General features: G+C 44.1%; 1 protein-coding gene across 4 annotated transcripts in view; it reads right to left on the bottom strand.

Moving 5' to 3' along the window:
• Positions 1-25,105, bottom strand: part of tmem181 (transmembrane protein 181) — a 180,895-nt gene that overhangs the window by 122,492 nt on the left and 33,298 nt on the right. For 3 of the 4 annotated variants that reach the window (XM_048535701.2, XM_048535703.2, XM_048535702.2), the window contains exon 3: positions 2,417-2,478. In XM_048535701.2, coding sequence (XP_048391658.2) covers positions 2,417-2,478 — 62 coding nt within the window. Of the gene's footprint in view, positions 1-2,416; positions 2,479-7,390; positions 7,413-25,105 lie in introns of those variants that run through there. The other variant, XM_048535705.2, reaches the window with a different exon arrangement.

The raw sequence follows: 25,105 nt of genomic DNA, 5'->3' as shown, positions 1-25,105 counted from the left end.
CGGATGGGATTTATCCTCGGATCCTCTGGGAAGCCAGGGAGGAGATTGCCGAACCTTTGGCATTGATCTTCAACTCATCATTGTCTACAGGAATAGTGCCAGATGACTGGAGGATAGCAAATGTGGTTCCCCTGTTCAAGAAGGGGAGTAGAGACAACCTTGGTATTTATAGACCAGTCAGCCTTACTTCAGTTGTTGGTAAAGTGTTCGAAAAGGTTATAAGAGATAGATAGGATTTATAATTATCTCGAAAAGAATAATTCGATTCGGGATAGTCAGCACGGTTTTGTGAAGGGAAGGTCGTGCCTCACAAACCTTACTGAGTTCTTTGAGAAGGTGGCCAAACAGGTAGATGAGAGTAAACCGGTTGATGTGGTGTATATGGATTTCAGCAAGGCGTTCGATAAAGTTCCCCACAGTAGGCTATTGTACAAAATGCGGAGGAATGGGACTGTGGGAGATATAGCAGTTTGGATCGGAAATTGGCTTGCTGAAAGACGACAGATGGTGGTAGTTGATGGGAAATGTTCATCCTGGAGTCCAGTTACTAGTGGTGTACCACAAGGGTCGGTGTTGGGTCCACTGCTGTTTGTCATTTTTATAAATGACCTGGATGAGGGCGTAGAAGGATGGGTTAGTAAATTTGCAGACGACACTAAGGTCGGTGGAGTTGTGGATTGTGACGAAGGATGCAGTAGGTTGCAGAGAGACATAGATAAGCTGCAGAGCTGGGATGAGAGGTGGCAAATGGAGTTTAATGCGGACAAGTGTGAGGTGATGCACTTTGGTAGGAGTAACCAGAAGGCAAAGTACTGGGCTAATGGTAGGATTCTTGGTAGTGTAGATGAGCAGAGAGATCTCGGTGTCCATGTACACAGATCCTTGAAAGTTGCCACCCAGGTTGACAGGGCTGTTAAGAAGGCATACAGTGTTTTAGCTTTTATTAATAGGGATATCGAGTTCCGGAACCAAGAGGTTATGCTGCAGCTGTACAAAACTCTGGTGTGGCCGCACTTGGAGTATTGCATACAGTTCTGGTCACCACATTATAACAAGGATGTGGAAGCTTTGGAAAGGGTGCAGAGGAGATTTTCTAGGATGTTGCCTGGTATGGAGGGAAGGTCTTAGGAGGAAAGGCTGAGGGACTTGAGGCTGTTTTCGTTAGAGAGAATAAGGTTAAGAGGTGACTTAATTGAAACATATAAAATAATCAGAGGGTTAGATAGGGTGGATAGGGAGAGCCTTTTTCCTAGGATGGTGATGGTGAGCACGAGGGGGCATAGCTTTAAATTGAGGGGTGAAAGATATAGGACAGATGTCAGAGGTAGTTTCTTTACTCAGAGAGTAGTAAGGGAATGGAACGCTTTGCCTGCAATGGTAGTAGATTCACCAACTTTAGGTACATTTAAGTCGTCATTGGACATGCATATGGACATACATGGAATAGTGTAGGTTAGATGGGCTTCATATCGGTATGACAGGTCGGCACAACATCAAGGGCCGAAGGGCCTGTACTGTGCTGTAATGTTCTATGTTATACGTTCTAGAGAAGGTTGACAGTTTCTGCTACTCCTTCTGTGATTTTCAACATTTGCTCAAAGGCTCAAAGCGGATTTTGTTTTAATATTTAAATTAATCCAATGTTCATTTCCAGCAGTTGCCAGTTCCCCCTAAAAAAAAGGATATCTAATATACCAGAGATAATGGGAACTGCAGATGCTGGAGAATCCAAGACAACAAAGTGCGGAGCTAGATGAACACAGCATGCCAAGCAGCATCTGAGCAGCACAAGATGCTGCTTGGCTTGCTGTGTTCATCCAGCTTCACATTTTGTTATCTAATATACCAGCTGTCTTGCTGGTGACACAGATTAGATGCAGGACCTAGGGACCAGAAGTTAGTACAAATGGCACATGGTTTACTCCCCAAAACTCTACCATGTCTTTTTGCTCAATGTGGCCCATAGCAAATGGCAGGATATCTGAACTATTTGATTTGAGTTTGACAGCACAGTTCCTCATGCTACCCTCTTTTGCATTTTACTTGAGTGTGAGGCAATTTTTCATGCTTCTTTACAGCTTTCTTTTTTAAAAATAGTAATGACCAAATAGAATTCGAAGTTATCAAGGTGTGACAAAACAACTAGTGGAACCACAAAGCTGAATGGTATTATTAGCTACAATTAAACTTACTTCCATGGAAATGACTCAACTTTCAAAACAGGATCGCCTGATCATGCTTTTTTGATGTTATCACTGACAGTACCTAATGTTTTCATGAATTATCTTTGGTCTTATGATCAGAAAAACAAAACTCTGGCAAAAACAGACAAAAACTCAAAATCAAAAATAAAATTAGTTAGGTGATTCTACAAAAGCATTACAAAGCAAGTGAATGTTTTACAGCACTAACTTACCAGATGACCTTTGCTTTTGGATGAAATTGGTGGCAAGGCTCTGGATACAATAATTTCTGGACCTGAAATCAGAAAGAATTGATCATGCGAAACAACGCACACATTTCTCAGTTGGCATGGTGAATAATAAAGAAAGCTAATGTATTTCCAATCCTACCGCCCAATCTGCTTCAATTTCAGAGGAGCCTGGAGCATATTCTGGGATGAGTTCCTCATCACTTCATGTAGGAAAGAAAATTCATCCTAGCCATTTCCTCTACTATTGATCTGAGCTGATAATGGTGATCTAATTAGCATAGGCACAGGTGGTGATGAAGAAGCAGTGGTAATGTCACCGAATTAGTAATCTTAAGGTCTAGACTAATGGTATGAGGGATGAGTTCAAATCTACTCCAGCAGTTGGTCAAATTTAAATTCAGTTCATAAAATCTAGAATTGAAAGCTAATCTTAGAAATCGTGACTGCGAAATTATCATTATCATTAAAAAACCATCTGGTTTACAAACATCGTTGCAAGGAGAAAATCTGCTATCCATACCCATTTTGGCCAACACATGATTCCAAGTCCACAGCAATGTGATTGACTCTTAACTGCTGTCCGAAGTAACAAACCAGTCAGTTCAACAGTAAATATCAATGGGCAAATGTGGCCTTCTCAACAATGCACAAATCTCATTTTTTTTAATTAATCCTACTTCTGCAACTCAATACCACTACTACCTCACCCATCTCTGAAACCAAAGTGTGATTCTCCAACGCTTCCACCACTACAATCAGAACCCACCACCAAAAAGATATTTCCTTCCCCACCCCATCTGCTTTCTGCATGGACTGTTCATTCTGTGATTCCCTCGTCAGCTCTAACTCCCCACCAACATCACCACCACACCTGGTACCGTTTCCTGCAACATCTGCCACTACACTTCCCCTCTCATCTCAGTCCAAAGTCCCAAACAATCCTTCCAGATATTACAGAGATTCACCTGCATTTCATCCAACCTGATCTTTTGTATCCTTTGCTCCCAATGTGGACTCCTCTATATCAGGGACACCAAACACAGATTCAGAGACTGTTCGTGGAGCATCTGCACTCTGCATGCACCAACCAAACCAACCTTCCGGTTGCCATCTATTTTAATTCCCCCTCACACATCCTGGTGACTTGTCCATCCTTGGCCTCCTCCACTGTCAGAGTGAGGCCAAATGTAAATTGGAAAAACAAACCTGACATTTTGCCTTGGGAGCTTACAGTCATATGGCCTCAATACTGGCTTCACCAGCTTCAAAATACCTTCACCCCCAGCCTTACCCCATGTCCAGCCCTCTCCCTCGACTCCATGACCTGACCCAACCTGTCCACCTTCCTATTCACCTATCCATTAGGCCCTTCCCACTGACCAAACACGATAAGACCCTACCTACATCTACCTATTACCATCCCACCTACCTCCTATTTATTTCTGGGCTCCCCTTCCCAGTCCTGAAGAAGGGTTTCGGCCCGAAATGTTGACTTTCCTGCTCTTTGAGGGTTGTCTGACCTACTGCGCTTTTCCAGCTTCATTTATATTATCTTAGCCTTTCTCTGTTAATATCTTCAAGACCTCAATTAGATCACTTCTTTACCTTCCAAATTCTAGACCATAAAAAAGGTCTTACTTGTCTAAATCTATAGTAACTTAACACTTGAAATCCAGGTATCATCATTGTAAACCTGCACTGAACTCCCGCTAGGGCCAAAACATCTTTCCTGAGGTGTGGCATCTACATCTGCTCACTGTACTTTAAAAGGGGTCTAACTAGGGTTTTGTTTAATTGCAGTATAACATCTACATGTCTATATTCCAGTCCTTTAGATCTGGAGGTCAGCATTCAACTAGTCTCATTAACTATTGCATTTACCTGCTCATGGCATTTTAAAGAATTTTATCTACATCCTCCAAATCTCATTGGGCATCCACTGTATTTAACTTTGTACCTTCTAAATGGTGGACCAAAACACCTCAAGTATATTGTGGGTTTAGCCTGCACATCTTTTAAAAGGCAATTGTAAGGTGCTGAGTTTCAGATACGATTCGATTGGTCCACCACCGAGCTTCAATCAAAACACACTTGATTCTTACAACATAGTTAAAATACAACCAAAAAAAGCATAACTCAATTGAAACACCTAAAGATAATATAATATTACTGAGGCACTAATCATCAACTGCTCCAAAGTAGGCAGTATCCCATGAACATACCCTTGGCAAAGGTAATTCAGCCAGTTATTATTCTCACATGCTCTCCAGTCCAGTCAAAAGAAACAATCTGCCCTTTTTAAGAGGAAGCCTCTCTGTCTAAGACTACATACTACCAGCAGAGAAGTCAAGCTTTCATCAAGCTAGCAAAACCTTACTCAACTAACTGAAAGCAAAACTGAAGTCTTCTAGATCTATGTGTCTGATTCTTTTGTCTTATATAAAACAAAACACCTTGGGAGAACTCAACGCTGTTTACCAACTGCATGTCTAAATGAGGCATTTCAACACCACCCCACCCCCTGCCCTGACCAAAGTGATCAGTTACCCTATTCTTGATTATTGACTCCAACAATTTCCCCACCACAAATGTTAGGCAAACTGGTCTGTAATTCCTTGATTTCCCCTTCACCCTTCTTAAAGAGCAAATTTTCAACCCAGAGGTACAACTCCTGAATCCAGGGAACTCAAAGATTATGGTTAGGGTATTGGCAATGTACTCTCCTATCTCCTTTAACGCTTGAGAATGGAAGCCATCATACTCTAGGGATCTGTCACTCATCAGTTCCATTAATTTCCCCATTATTGAAGATTTATTTAAGTTAATTTTATTTAGGCCCTGTCTCTGATCCTGTTCTTTGGGACTTCTTTTCTATTATGAAAAACAAACAAAACAATTGTTCAGTATATCTGTCATTTCCCCACTGACAATATCTCCCCAACTCAGCCTTCAGTGGGCCAACAGTACTCTTAATGAACCATTTTCCCTTTAGAAGGAATAAAATTTCTTATTGTCTTACGTTCCTCGAAAGTTGCCTTTCACAATCCTTTTCTGCCACTCTTGTATTTGTATTTGTACCATTCTATGGGATTTGTACTGTTCTTTAAATTTTTACAAGCCCTTCCCTTTTAAATTTATACTGTCCCCAACCGCTTTGGATGTTGCCTTTTTTGAGAAGCGAATAGGTACAAACTGCTTCTGATGAAGGGTCTAGGCCCGAAACGTCAGCTTTTGTGCTCCTGAGATGCTGCTTGGCCTGCTGTGTTCATCCAGCTTCACACTTTATTATCTTGGATTCTCCAGCATCTGCAGTTCCCATTATCTCTCATTCTAATATCGAATCTTTGCTCATCTCTTACAAACATTATATAAAACTCGATCATGTTATGAATACTATTTGACAAATGCTCAAACAACTAGATCTCTAATATTAGGGTCATTGTTTGATACTAGATTCAATATTGCCTGTCCCCTTGATGCAACTAAGACATATTCCTTTAGGAAACTATCCTAGGCACATTCTAGAGATTCTCAGTCTCTCTGGCAGATATTTGTCTATCTCTCCTAGATTAATCAGCCATATACTCCTTTAATAATACACTTCTTTTGCAATGTAGTTCCTAATTTCAGATTCCTTATTGTTTTCAGTTTTGCTCTGGCCCTTTGGTACCACATTCAGCAGTCAAGCTCACATCGACTGTAGAGTTCAGCGCTTTGTTCTCTTGTTTGGACCAAATAAGACTATTTGATGTTAGGAGCTGTATAGCCCTTGCAGAACCCAAACTGAGCAGGTTATTATTATGCAAGTGCCACATCATGCCACTAATTCCTGCCACTTTGCTGATTGAGAGTAGAGTAGGCATGTGATGATTGGCCAGATTGGATTTCTTTTTTTAAATGGATAGGGCATACCTGTTTAGTTTCCCATACTGTCAGATGAATACCAATAATGCAGCTGTGCTAGGTGTGCAGCTACTTCTGGAACACAAAGCTGCAGTATGATTGCTGACTTGCTGTCAGGGCCAGCAGCCTTTTCCGTATCCAGTGCAGTCATTTCTTGATAATAATGTGCAGTAAGTTCAATTAATTCAAGACTGATGATGGGAACCTTGAACTGGCCAAGATGGATCACCCACTCAGCAGAACTGGCTGAAGAAGTTTGCAAGTGCTTGAGGATTGTGTTTGTGGAATCATATTTGGGATATGACATCATTAAGGATGTGAATATTTATGAAGTCTCACTCCACACTTATTTATTTAATTGTCCACCAACATGGCTAGCTGTGGCAAGACTGCAGTTCTGATCTGACCTACTGTATGGGGATTACTAAATTTTGTCAATCTCACTCTGCACTTTTGGGAATGCTCTGTTGTTACTTCACCAACTTCATATCTTATTTTAGGTAAGCCTGGTATGCTAACCTGCAACAGTGAAAAGTGAAAAATAGAGTGAAATATGTGTCAAGCCACGACTTTACAATTTGTTGTTGAGTACAAGTCTACCGCTGCAACTAACACACAATGCCTCATGCTTTCTAAGTTGAGGTGACAGATTTAATGTAGTAGAGGTGCCAAACAACACAATGGTTAGTAAACTCAGCATGAGGATTAGATTTCATCTCTACAAGAACTTTCTAGTGAACACTCATTAATATTGTCCATGGACAGCTACATCTATGACATGTAGAGTGGTTGGAGGGAGGTCAAGTACATTCTTGTTGGTTTCCTCACCAACTCCTCCAGGGTCAGTTTGACAGATATGTCATCCGGACTCAACCAGCTTGGTCAGTAGTGGGGCTACCGAGTCACTCTTGATGATGGATACTGAAGTGCCCCAACCAGAATATAGTGTGATTTATTTAAAAAAATCATTCATGGCACGTGACATTGTTGTTAAGCACAGAATTTAATGCCATCCCCAACTGCCCTTCTAAAAAAAAAACAACAGCTTCCGACCTTCCTGAACTGCTGTGGTCTATAATGAGTAGACACTCCGGGACTGCTGGCAGCAAGGGAACTCCAGGTTTTTCAGAAATAATAAAAAAAAACGAACTGTGAATGCTGAAAAATCAAACAAAAACAGAAATTGCTGGAAAAGGTCAGAACGTCCGAAAGCATCTGTGGACAGAAATCAGAGTTAATGTTTCAGGTCCAGCAACCCTTCTTCAGATTTTTAGAAATAACTCCACTCCACCCTGAGCATAAAACCATAGCCTACCCTTTTGGGGAATGGGATATTATAGCCATAACAGAAACACAGCCAAGAGAAGGGCAGGACTGGCAGCTCAATGTTCCTGGATATAGAAGCTACAGGCATGATAGAAGTACAAGCAAGCGTCAAGTGGGAGTTTTTTTTTCCCCCAGAATTTATTCATGGGATGCGGGTGTCACTGGCCAGGCAGCATTTATTGCCCATCCCTAATCGCCAGAGGGCAGTTCAGAATCAACCACATTGCTGTGGGTCTGACGTCACATGTTGGCCAGACCAGGTCAGGATGGCAATTTCCTTCCCTAAAAGGACATTAGCGAACCAGATGGGTTTCTCCCCAACAATCAGCAATGGATTTATGATCATCATGAGACTCTTAAATCCAGATATTTATTGAATCTGCCATGGCAGGATCTGAACCTGGTGAGATAATGGGGGGGGTGGGCGGGCTTGAGAGGACGATTGCATAGTATGGCAAAAACGATGATAAGGACTTCCTTTGGTTTTTGTGAGAATTATGAAATAGAAAAAGGGGAAGGGCAAAAAAAAATTGTTGCTGAGACATGTGACTGGGGAATTGATTAATTGTACTAGCCTGTCTATGTGACTAAGGAACAAGTTTGTGCATTTAAGAATGACGCCCCTTTAGAGTGAACGGACAGTGTCACTGTGCAATACACACGTATAGATGGACTTTGTAGAGGGATCCTCCAACGAGGATGGGTTACCAATATATACAGAGTTCCTAAGAGGACTGAGTAAGTTCTGCGTTCAGCAGAGTTGCATTAAAAGACTCGAAGGTTCGAGTCCCCCTGCAGTGGGTAAAGCGAGAAAAAATTCAGGAGATTAGCAGGTAAAATTAATTAAGTCTGGAGGAATTAGCATAAAACTGGTCAAGTAGAATAGGATGGGTATGGGTGTGGGATAAGTATAGGATAATTGTCTCAACCACCCTGCCTTAGACCGGTTAAGAAGGGCAATCTCCCATGCAAAGGTCAGGACCCTGAAGTGAGTGTTTAGACTAAAGGACACTGGTGTAGTATATAGAAATAAGTAAAAAGTAAAAGCGCTAAAATGGGACAAACCCGGCACTGGAACTCCCCTACATCGAACGTGCTGAGATAATCCCGAGGATGAGGAGCGGTTTAGACGTGTGTTGGCATGCCTCAATAACAAACTAGGAAGTGATATTTTGCTGTTAGGGGGAACTTGGGATGTAGATACATGTATAAAGGCAGAAGCAGCTATTTGGAAACACAATGCAGGGACGAAACGGAAAATTTTAATATCCACATGGAGAAAGACTGCGGCAGAAATAACCAACAAACCTAAACTGGCGAGTTGGGAAAATAATGCACATCGTAGAGGGATTAGCATTTGTGATCATGCAGGAAAACCCAAATCTTGGGAGATACTGAACAGACAGTGTGAGGATTATATGAATAGAGAAAGGGAAGAGAGGTTAAGAAAGAAAAAGCAGAATAAAGAATTAGGAATGCAGCGCCAGGCTGAATTACCATACTGAAATAAAAACGAGGTATCTCCTGACATGTCTGGCCTGACCATATTATTTGAGGACAATGACACTGATGAACAAGAGGAGGATTGGCGAACGTCACCCAATGCCCCACCATCACAACCATACCAACCCATATACCCTAACCCTGTTATCAGTACACCCGCCCCAGTCCCAGGGCCATCAGCCCTTACCTCCAAACCTATTCTCAGCCACCTTTCACGCTCCTGCAACCTGCCCCTGTTCCCGCTCCGTCTACCCAGCCCATTCCACATGGAAACGTTACCCACCCCGCTGACCAGAAACAGACTTCAGAAAGTTTTAATGATCCAGTCGCCTTCAGAACCCGATCAAAGACCCAGAAAAAATGAGAGACTCATTCTTTTGAGGTGCATAGGGGACAGAAAGACTTATCTTATAATAGTGACGCAGATAATAGTAGTGAGAATGACGAGCCTCAGTATTATGATTCCGAGAATGAAGAAGGATCGAGTGATTGGTCGATCCCAGTGGCTCATACCAAAGGGGGAAAAGAGGAAAGAGTCCCCTAAAACACAGACAGAGACAGTTTCCTAATCGAGCCATCCCTAACCCAAATCCCAGACAAGCGGGTCAGACCACTATACAGGTCTACACTCCTTGGAAACCCCAAGAGATGTGCTTAATTATGTCTCACGCCCAAAACCAAAAGACAAGTCCAGAAGATTTTATTGACTATGTTACAGGAGCGATTCAGATGTATCAAGACACACCGCAAGATCTTTTTTTTAGTCTATGCTGTATGGCACTAGCCCCAAGTGAAGGAAGTAGATGGAAGACCCATTTGGGAGGACATAATGATTGGGAAGCCCTTGCTGATGTAGTGCCCCAGCCATGGAACCAAATTCAGGAAATTAGAAAAACTCTCCAGCAAACCCTACAACAACCTGTGGATGTCACCAAGGTTCCAGAGAGTGTAAGCCAAACCCAAAGGAAGAGGGCTCAGGCTATTGGGACCGCTTCTGCTCCATATATGCTACTTATGCAGTGATGCTGCTTACAATGCAGGTAACCCTTCACCTCAGTTTAACACCCTGTTATTGCAGTGTGTTCCGGAAGGCGTGGCCACGACTATCCAGACTAATAATATGGACTGGCCAAATAATACCCGTCTGCAGATAAGAAGGGCTTTAACCTATTACTGGAATTGTATCAAGGAGTCCAAGCCTGCCTAAGTTAAATATGAGATGGTACAGGATCCTCCTCACCAGCCCAGATATTAGATTCTCTGCAGTGTGGAAAAAGGCCCTTCAGCCCAACAAGTCCACACCACCCCTTGAAGCATCTGGCCCAGGCCCAACTCCTATAACCTATACACGCCTGAACACGACAGGCAATTTAGCATGGCCAATCCACCTAGCTGGCACATCTTTGGACTGTGGGAGGAAACCGGAGCACCCAGAGGAAACCCCAGCAGACATGGAAAGAATATGCCAACATATAGAGGCTCTTATCCCGCTATGGCGGACCCTGGACCACTTAGAAGGTACCGTACGGAACCCCAGTATTGCGTTCCAGGACAGAGGTTGACAGATACAGCCACAGATATACTACGCATCCAAATGGCCCTAATACCCCTACGTACGGCCCACCCCACCCAACGCAGGGGTGCTTTAATTGTGGTGGTTGGGGCCACTGGTGGGGGTGCTGCCCGCAGAATCAATTGCAAGGAAGGCTCCCTGAGAAAAGACAACCTTTTTCCACCAGTTATCCCTTTTCGGCATGACTACCTCCTCTTTCAAATTCACCAGTTTTGACCAGAGACCCTGAAGATGAACGATAATACATCTGACCGTCAAAGGGCATGAAGTCCCCTTTATGATTGATACTGGGGCCACAGCATCAACGCTGGACACTTCTTGTGCGCGCCAGCACGGATTCAAACTCTGCCCCGCCTCTATGTGCTTTACTGGTCTCACTAGACAAGAAAGGCAATACACCCTGACAGAAGGACTGTGTCCAATTTGGCCCTCATATCTGTTCAGCTCAATTTGCCCAAACTCCTGATTTAAGGATTAATCTAGCAGGGAGAGATGTTTTGTGTTCCCTCCATGTCGAAATTCTTTGCCTCAACAATGGTATCATTATTAAGAATGATGCAATCAAGAGGCAATTTTAGGCCCACTGCTCCCCCCAATGGTGGGCAGTTGATTTGAAACGATAAGATTTTACTCCTCCTTTACAGACCCCTGACCCCCATGTAAACCCTACTGGAAGTTCCACCGAGTTGCTGGCTAACCCAGGGACAACTGTCTGTTACTATTACAGGGCACATGAAGAGTACAGAGGGGTCAGCTCTCCTGGACGTCCCGTCCACCTCTGGCACCAATCAGGCTTGGTGTCTCCCCACATCACCATGTCTGTTAACGAAAGATATAAGGCAAAGGTCTTGGGATTTTTAGCCCACCGCCTAAAGCAGCAGTCAGAGCACAGTTCCACTAACAACTACCTGACAGAAGTTTAACTTATTTCTCCGACTCCTACACCATAGCAGGCCCACTCTGCCACCACCAGCCCCAGCACAACCCCTCAGAAGAACTTTTCCCTGACCTTTGGTCGGCCTCTAAGCAAGAAGTTGGATGCACCCTTGTAGAGCCTACAAGGATCCAGACTATCCCAGGGGCAAACATGCCTTCGACACCCCAAAATCCCCTAAGATCAGAGGTTATAGACCGGGTATCAACCTTGACAGTCATTCCTCCAACAAGGCATTCCAGTTCCCTGCCAGTTAGCCTGTAACACCCCTATTTTACCTGTCCCAAAACCGGATGCTCGGAATGGAGATTAGTGCAGGTTCTTAGACAGATCAACAAAATAGTCCAGCCATTACACCCCATTGCGCCCAACCCTGCAACGATTCTTAACAATATTCCCGTTGACACCTGTGTTTTCACCCTGGTTGACTTGCAGCATGCTTTCTTTGCTATCCCGTTAGCTGAAGATTCCCAATATCTATTTGCCTTCACTTTTAAGCACCAGCAATACACCTGGACACACCTCCACCAGGGATTTGTCCAATGACCAACTTTATTTTCCCAGGTATTGCATCAACAGCTCCAGGAGACTCCTGGATGGTTCTACCATTGTCCAATATGTTGACGACTTGCTCCTTGCTAGCTTTTCAGAATCTGCTAACATTGCTGATACCAACCGTCTCTTGAACGCTCTCTACTTATGGGGATATGTTATCCCAGCAGCTAAGGTTGCTGGGAACTTTGATCAGCACTTCCGACAGACAGTTGACCCCCGCGCGCATTGCACCCATCTTACCAATACCTTGGCCTTCAAATCCCAAGCAGATGCTTAGTTAACTAGTGCCAACAGTGGCTCCCGGATGTAACATTACTCACCAAACAGTTAATCCCTTTGGCCTCCAGCAAGGCCCCAAATACTTTCACCCTATCAGAGGAACAAGTCAGCTTTTATGGAATTAAAAAGACTCTTGCCAGTGCACCAGCACTGGGGAGACCCTTGCATGATAGGCCGTTCCAGTTAAATGCCAATACTTTGGGAGACTGTGTAACTGCCGTCTTGATCCAAGACCATGGGGATTGCAAGCGACCGGTGGCATACTACTCAACTCGCCTTGCCCGGTAGCCATGGGTCTCCCGCCCTGCTCACAAATTCTCCCCGCTATTTACTCCCTTGTAACCGCTGCTTCTAATATTACGCTGCAACAACCCCTGACTATCTATTCGTCACATGCTATTGTAGCCCTCCTGACTTCCCATCAAACTCAGCATCTCACACAGGCACGCCTGAGCCGTTAGAAGGTAGATCTCCTTAATAATCCTCTTTTGGCCTTCTCTTATTGTTAGACTATAAACCCAGCCACCTTCCCGAGTAGCCCACCTGAGGAACTTCAGGAACCCCCCACCACGAGTGCCTTTTGCGCAATCATTTTCTGATCTCCCCTCGACTGGGCCTTTCAGATGCCCCATTGCGGATGCCGGATCTTATACTCTTTGTAGATGGCAGTTCTCCAATATGCTGTTGTGGATCACACGGCCACCATAGAATCAGCCTCTTTTGATCCTCCTATATCCGTGCAGAAAGTAGAACGTTTTGCCTTAACACAAGCCTGTACCTTAGCCACCGGGAAGTCGGCTAACACATTTACTGACTCACGATATGCCTATGGCGTGGCCCATGATTTTGACCAGCTTTGGTCCCAACAAGGGTTCCTCACCTCGAGATCGCCTATTCAGAATTCACGATGTCCAAAACCTTCTCAAAGCCATCCCCTCCCCAAGCAATTGGCCATAATCAGATGTGCTGCCCACGCACTAGACAATACAGGTGTCAGTAAGGGCAATGCTAGAGTTGATCAAGCTGCCAAAGAAGCTCCAACAGCTTGCAATTCTCTTGTGACCTCACTGAAACGGCAGGCTCTAAATCGTTCACCTGCCTGGAAAACAACGGGCATGCCAGACATACGTTGTCACGGTGCAGCGTTTACAGAGGGATGCCCCTGACTCGGAAAAACGAATATGGAAGACACATGGGTGTTCTCGCTCTGCGTCAAAAGGCCTCTGGGTCACTCCGGTTGGCCCAGTGTGTGTACCTGATGTTTTGTTGCCATTGCTTATTGACTGTCTTCATACTGATACCCACCTCTGCAAGGAGGGAATGGGTAATATCATGCTACACACCTGGCGGCACATGCGACTGGCTGAGGCAGCCCAAACACATATCCAAATCATGTCTAACATGCCAGAAGAATAATGCTGACTGTGGAGTGCGGTGCGTAGCAGGCAAAACCCCCTTGCCAGGTGGTCCATTTAAGTGCATTCAGCTTGATTTTATTGAATTGCCACATGTACATTGCTATATGTATTGTCTTGTTATTGTTGATGTATTTAGTAGATGGATTGAGGCCTTTCCAAACGCTAATAATAAAGTCTCATCAGTGGTAAAATTACCACTGACAGGTTCGGGGTGCCTTGACAGATTAGTTCAGACAATGGCCCCCACTTTGTAGGGAGGATCAACAGAGAGCCTTGTGAGGTACTGCATATCCAGCAGCTATTTCATTGTGCTTACCACCCTCAAGCAGCAGGAATAGTGGGAAGGGCGAATTAAACCCTTAAGACTAAACTGACTAAATTGATTTCCAAGACTGGTCTCAATTGGGTGGAAGTCCTGCCTTTAGCTTTATACCACATGAGAATAACCCCCCCATTCAACTACAGGTTTATCGGTCGCAGAGATAATTTATGGACGACCTAACAGAACCCCTTGGGACGCTGACACAGGCCCACCTGCCCAGGTAAACCTGAATATCATGGGAGAGGAAATGGAAATATACTTACAGCAGCTAACCTAGTCTTTAAAGTTTCTCCATTCACAGGTAAAAAAAACGGACTAACCACTACAAGCAACAGATCAAGACTCAGACGACCAGAAGGAATTTCCCAGACTGCAAACGGGGGATCTCACGTTGATCAAGGAATGGGACCGCCTCCAGCTCAGGCCAAAGTAGAAAGGGCCATTCCAGATACTCCTGCAAACACCAATGGCAAAGTTTAGGGACAGAGCCACTGGATTCATCCGAGTGCTTGCCAACGATGGGCCCTGCAGAATGACTACCAACTGCTATTGGACTTTCCATTGTCATGGCCGCCTTTACAGCATTGGGCCTAGAGGACAATTTGATTTATAAGACTCCTATCCATTTATATGGAAACCACAGGGCATGCTATCCGCTGGCTCAGTCAGTTGAGGACTTGTTTGTAGCCACCCTGAATGTTACCCCTGTGTAGGCCAAACTGGTACATACCAATGAGATATTCAAGGAAGATGTGTAGAGCTGATAAACTCAAACAGGACACAGTCCCCTAATTGTACAAGAGCTCAGGGAAAGAATGGCACATGTTCGAACCTGCTAAGTTACCTGCTTTGCTTCTCAGGACAGGGATGGGGATGCGCATACGCTCTAGTCCCTAAGAACACCACCTGTGTGCAGACACAGTGCTCCCACCAACATTGCCAAGCGAACAAAGGCCTGTTTATGTGCACTTGCAATGAGCAAAGACGTCTTAACATAACTGCCAGTAGACAGTATATTTGTGGACAATGCAACAGGACACATGTTAATTCACCCACCTGGACGTATCCATTTGGTACTTACCAACTGGTGGAGACTCCATCCAGCTGGGGAACTGGTGGCACAAACAGCTCAAGCAGAAAAATCATCAGGTGGTCAAATACTATTGAGCCAAGAAAGGCTTTGTGTTCCTCCTTAATGGGACGCACACGACAGCCACACCAACCGTTCCAGTCATCTTGGCAGTTGGCACGATTGGACCACTTACTGTCCCATGCCCCCAGCGAGGACATACCCATAGGGAGATAGTGACGTGAGCCATTAGGGAACAATTCTGTGCAGATTCGAAGGACCCGGTAACATTGGGGTCTTCATTTGGCTACGGGATCCTTGGGGCCCTGTCTCTGGGGGGAACAGTGGGAGTCATTAGTGCCAAGAATAGGAACTACCTTATATATGGATTAACCGCCCTGGGAAACAACACTGTAGCAGGACTGGAAGCTGTTAATAAGGAGCTGTCAGAACTAAGACTGTACGCACAACAGACTAGGTATGCTGTGGATTATCAGTTAGCTCAACAAGGGGGAAGTATGTACCATAGTGGGAGACAAATGCATCACCCATGTTACGGATGAATCGTATAACGTAACCCATGCCATTCAGTCTGTTAAGCAGCAATTAGGTGATTTCAGGCAAGGTCCGAGAAAAGGAGATGACTGGTTAGGATGGCTACTGGGAAGATCCTATCTACTGCATGGGCTCATAATTCTGGTTGTTATAATCATTGTATGTTGTGTGTTGACAACTTGCTTAAATACTGGCTGTAAGATTCTTCTGAATAAGCTGGCTGTGTCTTTTTCAGCTCCCATCTGATTAGTTATCATGAAATGATAAATGGAGAGAATGATTTGGTGGGGGTGGACGGGTGGTTTGAGAGGACGCTGCATAATATGGCAAAATGACGATAAGAACTTCCTTTGACTTTTGTGAGAATTGTGAAATAGAAAAGGGGAAGGATGAGAAAAGTATTGTTGCTAAGATATGTGACTGGCGAATTGATTAATTGTACTAGCCTGTCTGTGTGACTAAGGAACAAGTTTGTGCAGATAAGAATGCCCCCCCTTTAGAGTGAAGGGACGGCATCACTGTGCAATACACTGCATATAGATGGACTTCGTAGAGTGATCCTCCATGTGTCTAAGTGCTTACTTAAATAAATGTTACTGCAAGTTACCTGCCTGTTGATGCCGCGCATTTGTTTCAAGCGTAAAAAGAACTCAGATTGACACTGGGTCCCCACAACATTATTTGGGTCTCTGGGTTAACAGTCCAGTGATGATATCACTCCACCATCGCCTCCCTTGTTGCCCTATTGATAAGGGAGGACATAACAGCAGTGCTTAGAGAGGATATTCTTAAAAGGAGTTTCAAATGAGGCCATATGGTTAGAACTTAGAAACAAGGGGATGTTCATTCTGTTGGGACTGTATTATAGACCATCAAATACCCAGTGGGTACAAGCGGAGCAGATGTGTACAGAGACTGCAGATACCTGTAGGAAAAACAGTAGTATTGGGCGGCACGGTGGCTCAGTGGTTAGCACTGCAGCCTCACAGCACCAGGTACCCGGGTTTGATTCCAGCCTCAGGCGACTGTGTGTGGAGTTTACACATTCTCCCCGTCTCTGTGTGGGTTTCCTCCAGGGGCTCTGGTTTCCTCCCACAGTCCAAAGATGTGCAGGCTAGGTGGACTGGCCATGCTAAATTGCCTGTAGTGTTCAGGGGTGTGTGAGTTATACGGTGATGGGTCTGGGTGGGATGCTGCAGACTTGTTGGGCTGAAGGGCCTGTTTCCACACTGTAGGGAATCTAATCTAGTCTTATGTACTGGTTGGAGATTTTAAACTCCCCTGCATTGACAAGGCCACCCAGACTATAAAAGGCTTGGACAGGGTGGAATTTGTCAAATATGCCCAAGAAAGTTTTCTAAATCAAATGTAGAGGGCCCTAATCTGGAGGGTGCAACACTGGACATTCTCTTAGGGAACAAGGTCTGGCAAGTGATTAGAAGTGTCAGTTAGCAAGCACTTTGGGTCCAGTGACCATAACTCTCTTAGTTTTAACATAGTTATGGAAAAAGACTGGACAGTTCCAGAGGTTAAAGATGCTAAACTGGAGCAGGGCCAATTTTGGGGCCATTAGGCAGGGTCTAGCAGAGGTCAACTAGGCGAGTTGGTTTCAAGGAAAAGGAACGAGTGACAAATGGCAAGCTTTTAACAGTGTGAGATCAGTGTGAATGTCCCTGTTAGGGTGAAGGGAAAACCCGGCAGATTTAGGTATCCCTGGTGAGGGATATTGAGGTTCTAGTCAGAAAAAGGAAGGCGGCATACATTGGGTTTAAGCTATTGAACTCGAGTGAATTCCTAAATGCCAATAAGGATCACACTTACGAGGGAAATCAGAAAAGCAAAAACGGGGTATAAGACAGATCTGGGAAGTAAGATTAAAGATAATCCCAGGAGGTTCTATAGCTACATTAAGAGTAAAAAGGCGGCTAGGGAGAGAATAGGTCCCCTGAATGACCAGCATAGCCGTCAACATGTGAAACTACAGGAGATGGAGATTTTTACTGAATATTTCTCCTTTGGGTTTACTGAGGAGAATCATGGATGCTAAGGAAATAAGGGTAACAAGTGGGAATGTTTTGGACCGCATACATATTACCAGAGAGGTGGTGTTTGGAGCCTTAAAGCACATTAAGGTGAACAAACCCCCAGGCCTGATCAAGTTCATCTTCAAATGTCATGGGAGGTTACGGAAGAAATTTCAGAGGCCCTTGCAGAGATTTTTGCCTCAACTGCAGCCAATGACAAAGTTCCACAAGACTGGAAGAAGGCTAATGTTCCATTGTTTAACAAAGGTAACAAAGAGAAGCCAGGGAATGACAGGACACAGAGCCTGACATCAGTGGTAGGCAAGTTATTGGACAGAATGCTGAGGGGCAGGATCAACCCACATTTGGATAGTAAGGTCATGGATTTGCATGTGTAAAGTCATGTCTGACTAATCTTTTAGAGTTTTTCAAAGAAGTAACAAGGAGAATGGATGAAGGTAGGGCAGTAGATGTTGTCTATATGGACTTTAGTAAGACCTTTGACAAGGTCCCATACGGCAGACTTGTCATGAAAGTTAGGTTGCCTGGGACCCAGGAAAAGCTAGCTAACTGGATTCAAAATTCGCTTGAAGGCAGGAAGCAGAAGGTGATGATTGAAGATAATAAAATGTGAGGCTGGATGAACACAGCAGGCCCAGCAGCATCTCAGGAGCACAAAGCTGACATTTCGGGCCTCTGACGAAGGGTCTAGGCCCAAAACGTCAGCTTTTGTGCTCCTGAGATGCTGCTGGGCCTGCTGTGTTCATCCAGCCTCACATTTTATTATCTTGGATTCTCCAGCATCTGCAGTTCCCATTATCAGGTGATGATTGAAGGTTGGTTCTCAGACTGGAGGCCCGTGACTAGTGGTGTGCCACAGCTGTCAGTGCTGGGACCTTTGTTATTTACGTAAATGACCTGGATGTGAATGTACAAGGCATGATTAGTAAGTCTGCGAATGATACAAAATTAGGCGGCATCATTGATAGTGAAGTTCATCAAAAATTACAGCGGGATCTTGATTTGATGGGAACGTGGGCTGATGTTTGGCAAATGCAATTTAATGCAGAGGGGGAAATTCAAAAATCTTCTACAGGCACATAAATAGTTAAATGGTGTAATAATAATAAAATAATAATAATAATAATAATAATAATAATAATAATAATAATGCCAATTGAAAAAACAAAAGGGTGGTTGATACATGAAGTAAAGGGCGTGGCAGAGAAGCTGAATGAACGGTCTTCAACAAAGAAAAATATTCTGACAAAATCAGAGCAAGAAGTTGTGAATTGAAATCCTGGGTGGGTTAAAAATATAAGATCAAGAGAAGAAGCTGATAAAGCAAATTCTACTTACATTTGGTGCATAACTAGAGTTGGATAGTAACGTCCAACAGGGGCTGGAGGTAAAATGAGGAAATTTCCTTAAGTTACTGGATCTTTCAAGTCCCTTTCTCCATCAGGGATGATGTTAAAAGACTGGATAATTGCTAACATATGACACTTGAAGAAGGGTATGAGGATAAACCCAGCAACAGCAAGCTAGTTCATTTAACCACAAATGGTGGGAACGTTTTACAAACAGCAACTTGAGACAACTGGGCAGTCATTTGGACAAGGAGGGATTAAATAAAGAGAGCCAGTATAGTAATGTTAAAAACAAATAATAAATCTTTCATGACATGCATCAAGTTTCTGGATAAGTTAACTGGAAGTGTTGATGAAGACAATGGCAGTTGACGTAATAAAATGCCATATAATAGGCTTGCCAAGAAAGTTAAGGCCCACAGAATAAGACAGGTACAGCTGCTTTGGATATTAAATTTGCTGAGTATCTTTGAACTGCTCTTGCAAAGAACGAAAGTGGACTGGTATAGTCAAAAGGTCACTTTCTACTTTCTGATCATTGAGATTCTATTCTATGATAATAAAAACTAGATGAACTGCATAGCATTAAAAAGAAAAGGCACACCTTGCCCAACTGACCACACAAATTCTCCACGTAATGAATGGGGGCTTGTTTAGAAGTTGCAAGTACTGTTTGGCACACGAGTCTAACAGCTTGATAAAATTGAGCATACTTTACAGCCAAGGTGCCAGATACTTCAATCATAACCCAAGAGTATAAAATAGTGCCTCTCAAAAGCAGATGTAACCCATTGTCTCCTTCTTATGCAAAAGACTGCCTATAGTCCTTTGTATGCTAATTATTTCCCTAGGTTATAGTCCAACAGGTTTATTTGAAATCTCAAGCTCCTGGAGCACTATCCCTTCATCAGGTGAAGTGGAGGGAAAAGCACAGGGACAGAATGTACAGGCAAAGAGGTAATCAAGAGTTTCAACAGGCAAGTACAAATAGTGAGTGTGGAGTGTCGGCAGGCTGAATTAACAAGTCCTTGCAGGTGATCAAAAGTGTCAAACGGTGTGAATAAATAGCTGAATAGCATATGAAGGGATGACCTATGAACCAATTAATTGAGGCAGAGAGATAACTACAGAAAATTTAAACTAAGGTCATGCTGGAGATTAACCAAATGGCTGGAACAACAAGTATCAGAGTCCCATGACGAGAGTCTAACAAAAGTAACAAATAATCCAAAACCGTTCAAACAAATTAAAGATGGAAAGATCATAAGTTATCAGTGTGATGCTGTCAGAACAGAACAAAAGAAAGATTTTATAAACGCAGAACAGTATGATGGTGTTACATGGCACAAAATGAACCCAAGATCACAGTTCAGACCATCTTCATGGGTATGGAACTTGGCTATAAGTTTCTGCTTCATGATTCTGTGCCGAAAAGACTACAGATCATGAACCTGAGTCGACTTACAACAGACAACGCTGAGAAACTCTGCCATCGCACCTCTCGCCCACTCCTCAACCATCTCGCATACCAGCTCTACAACAGATGCTGCAATCTTGAAATCAAGGCAGAGTCCATATTCTGAGTTTGTGCTCAGGACACAGCAGACTAGCTACCAGACACTGCCAAGCAGATGACACAACTACCTACATGCAAACCAAGAACAGGAAACTGGAGAAACTCTATCACACTAGCAATAACCAAGCCGCCCCGTACCATGTTTGAAACTAGTACCAGCACAGGCAAGTCCACTGTCAACTTGTCTGACTACACCCTTCAACCAGACAAAAATCAAAGCTCTACCTGAGGGTTCAATTTCTGCCCCATTACTAAAATGGACACCAATAGTTTTGTAACAGGCACACAGGAATTCTTCAGGTGAATGAGGCCCTGGGAAATCTTCCACAAACTCCATGATGTCAGCAATGAGCCCATGAGACACCAACGAACTGGAATAATCAACCAAGAGATCTGCAGTGCAATAACCAACGCAGAAAGTGTCAAATTGGACCCTCTGGAAAGCCACTGCCCTTGGCTCAATATCCATGCTCGAGCCATCCAGAAATGCATCAACGCCAGATTCAACAACCACCCTCAGGCATCACCCAAGCACAACACAACACCAGCTGCAACATCACCATCAAAACAGAAGACAAGAGAGGACTCATCCATCACACAGAACAGACTGCCGCAAAGAAGTGTACCGACAACTGAACAACCATGTACACTACAGACAATAACCTGATCTGACCAAAGAACCTGTCAACTCAACAGATTGATCAAGACGCTCAGAGTATCCTATGCACGCTCATCAATATACTTTGCACATAGGAAACTTCTAGTACTACAAAAAGCCAACACAATTGACGTCACTTCGCATCAGACAACAGGCCCCTGTGCAAGAACCTCTCTGTCTATGTTCAGGGCATCTTGAAACCCACAGAAACTGTACAAGGAACGCTCAGCTTCTGTCATGACTCTACAGGTTTCTTACAGAAACTCAGTATCCACAGATGTTTTATGACTCGACAACAGCATCCTTCACAGATGATATCAGCAAGTTTCATCCCACCACCAGACTTACCATGGACTACATTTCAGAATCAGTCTCATTCTTGGATATACAGATCTTTAATCAAGGACAGACACCGAAGTACTTGACTCTACAACAACCCATGGATAACCTCATGATGCTTCAATTCTCTAGCTTCCACATATTAAAGAAGCCATCCCGTACACATACACAGGAGCTGCTCAAACTAGGAGGAATGTGATGGACACTTACACTGAAATATGCCCTCTTAAGAACGGGATACGATGTTCAATTTGTCAATTGACAGTTCCAACGTGTGACAGCGAAAAACCGCAACATTGTCCTCAGATGACAGACACGGGACAAGACTAGAATACCCTTCATTGTCCAGTACTTCCCCAGAATGGAAAGTTTATGCCAAGTTCTTTGCAGCTGAAATGTTAATGGGATAACATCCCAAAATTTTTAATGCTCCTTATCTTCTGACACAGTGGTATATGAAAACTGCCTTAAACTTCCTGCCAAATAGGATTGGGTGGGAAACATTTGCAAAGGTGTGGGACTTCTGTAATTCTGTAAAGGTATGAAACTTCTGTTTCTACTGAAGTGGCCAGGTCAGTGACCTTTGTTCAAGCCAGACATTTCAGCAGCTTGAAATCACATTCTGTCACTTCGGCGACTTGAAATCGCATCCTGTCATTAACAGTCACTTCATGAATGATCAGTGCTGTATCCACTTCTCTCTATGTTCCAAATAATTGTTTTACATATCAGCCAATTCATAGAGTATAAAAAGTGTCCGCTGTTCGGGGAGAATCGCTTACAGAACTCAGCACTCTGTGCTGAGTTGATTCAGAGACACAGTAAGATTTTAAAAATATATACACATGCTGATAGTCACGTAGCTGACACCAAAAAATTACTCCTAGCTTGCGTAAAAGCAAGCCGTTTGCAACAGAGGGCAGAACACCAACCACACTTGGCTGATGACTGCTAAGCTTAAAAATAGATAACATCATCAGTGCATCAAAACTGTTGTGTTTTCCCACCTGTTATTTGAACTCTGGCGTCCATTGGACTGCATTACCTCACTTCCGGTTTTCCTTCACAGTGGAACGAATATGGAGTTGAGCTCTACGTGTTTGTTGATGGCTTTCTTCTTGGAGAACGGGTTCCAGGAATTCCCATGCTGGTCTCTGCTTTGCTTGTCCAAGGATCTGGGCGTTGTCCCAATCAAAGTGGTAGCTCAAAAGGCAGAGGAAGAGCAGGAAGGCAGTGCAGGTGTCCCTTGCCATCATCTGCCTCCAAAACAGGTATTCTGTTTTGGATGCTGTTGGGGGAGATGGCTCACTAGAGGAAGGCAGCAGTAGCCAGGGTCATGGCACCGTGGCTGGCTCTACTGTACAGAAGGGTGGGAAAGAGAGAGGAAGGGCGATAGTCATTGGGGGTTCAATTGTAAGGGGAGTAGATAGGCGGTTCTGCGGTCGGAAATGGACTCCCGAATGGTACGTTGCCTCCCAGGTGCACGGGTCAGGGATGTCTCCAATCAGCTGCAGAACATTCTGAAGGGGGAGGGTGAACTGCCAGTTGTCGTGGTGCATACAGGCACCAACGATATAGGCAGAAAACAGGATGAGGTCCTACATGCAGAATTTAGGGAGTTAGGAGCCAAATTAAAAAGTAGGACCTCAAAGGTCGTAACCTCAGGATTGCTGCTAGTGCCACATGCTGGTCAGTGCAGAAATGAAAGAATAGCTAGGATGAATGCGTGGATTGAGAAATGGTGTAGGAGGGAGGGGTTCAAATTTTGAGACATTGGAACCGGTTCTGGGGAAGGTGGGACTATTACAAATTGGACGGTCTACACTTGAACCGGACTGGAACCAATGTCCTTGGGGGGCTTTTGCTAATGCTGTGGGGTAGGGTTTAAACTGATGTGGCAGGGGATGGGAACCAAATATTGGACAGAAACGAGGTAGAAACGTAGGCCTGTAGGGAACTAGATAATGGAGTTAGTGTGACTAAAGGGACTAGTAGTTGGGGAGCAGATGATGAACAGAAAGGGACAGGTGGTCTGAGGTGCATTTGTTTTAATGCGAGAAGTGTAGTAGATAAGGCAGATGACCTTAGGGCTTGGATCGGTACCTGGAGGTATGATGTTATTGCTATTACTGAGACTTGGTTGAGAGAAGGGCATGATTGGCAACTAGTTGTCCCAGGATATCGATGCTTCGGGCGGGATAGAGAGGGAGGTAAAAGGGGTGGAGGAGTTGCAGTAATGGTCAAAGACGATATTGCAGCCGCACTGAAGGAGGGCCCCATGGAGGACTCAAGCAGTGAGGCAATATGGGTAGAACTCAGAAATAGGAAGGATGCAGTGACAATGTTGGGGCTGTACTACAGGCCTCCCAACAGCGACCGTGAGATAGAGGTACAAATATGTAAACAGATAATGGAAAGGTGTAGGAGAAATAGGGTGGTGGTGATTGGAGATTTTCCCAACATTGACTGGGATTCACTCAGTGCGAGGGGTCAAGATGGAGCAGAATTTGTAAGGTGTGTCCATGAGGGTTTTCTGGAGCAGTATGTATGTAGTCCAGCTCGGGAAGGGACCACACTGGACCTGGTACTGGGGAATGACCCGGCCAGGTGGTAGATATTACTGTACGGGACTACTTTGGAAATAGCGACCACAATTCCATAAGTTTTACAATACTCATGGACAAGGATAGAAGTGGCCCTAAAGGAAGAGTATTAAACTGGGGGAAGGCTGACTATACCAAGATTCGGCAGGATCTGAGGAATGTAGATTGGGGGAAACTGTTTGAAGGTAAATCCACATTTGATATGTGGGAGGCTTTTAAAGGAGAGGTTGATTAGCGTGCAGGAGAGACATGTTCCTGTGTAAGTGAGGAATAGAACTGGCAAGATCAGGGAACCATGGATAACAGGTGAAATCGTGAGACTAGCCAAGAGAAAAAAGGAAGCATACACAAGGTCTAGGCGACTGAAGACAGACGAAGTTTTGCAAGAATATCAGGAATGTAGAGCGAATCTGAAACGAGGGATTAAGAGGGCTAAGAGAGGACATGAAATATTGCTGGCAAACATGGTTAAGAAAAATCCCAAAGCCTTTTATTCATATATAAAGAGCAAGAGGGTAGCTCGAGAAAGGATTGGCCCACTTAAGGACAAAGAAGGAAAGTTATGTGCAGAGTCAGAGAAAATGGGTGACATTCTTAACGAGTACTTTCCATCGGTATTTACCAAGGAGAGGACATGACGGAGGTTGAGGTTAAGGATAGATGT

Source organism: Stegostoma tigrinum, chromosome 9, assembly GCF_030684315.1.
Source record: "Stegostoma tigrinum isolate sSteTig4 chromosome 9, sSteTig4.hap1, whole genome shotgun sequence".
Lineage (NCBI taxonomy): Eukaryota > Metazoa > Chordata > Chondrichthyes > Orectolobiformes > Stegostomatidae > Stegostoma > Stegostoma tigrinum.
This window is presented reverse-complemented; position numbering and strand designations above follow the sequence as displayed.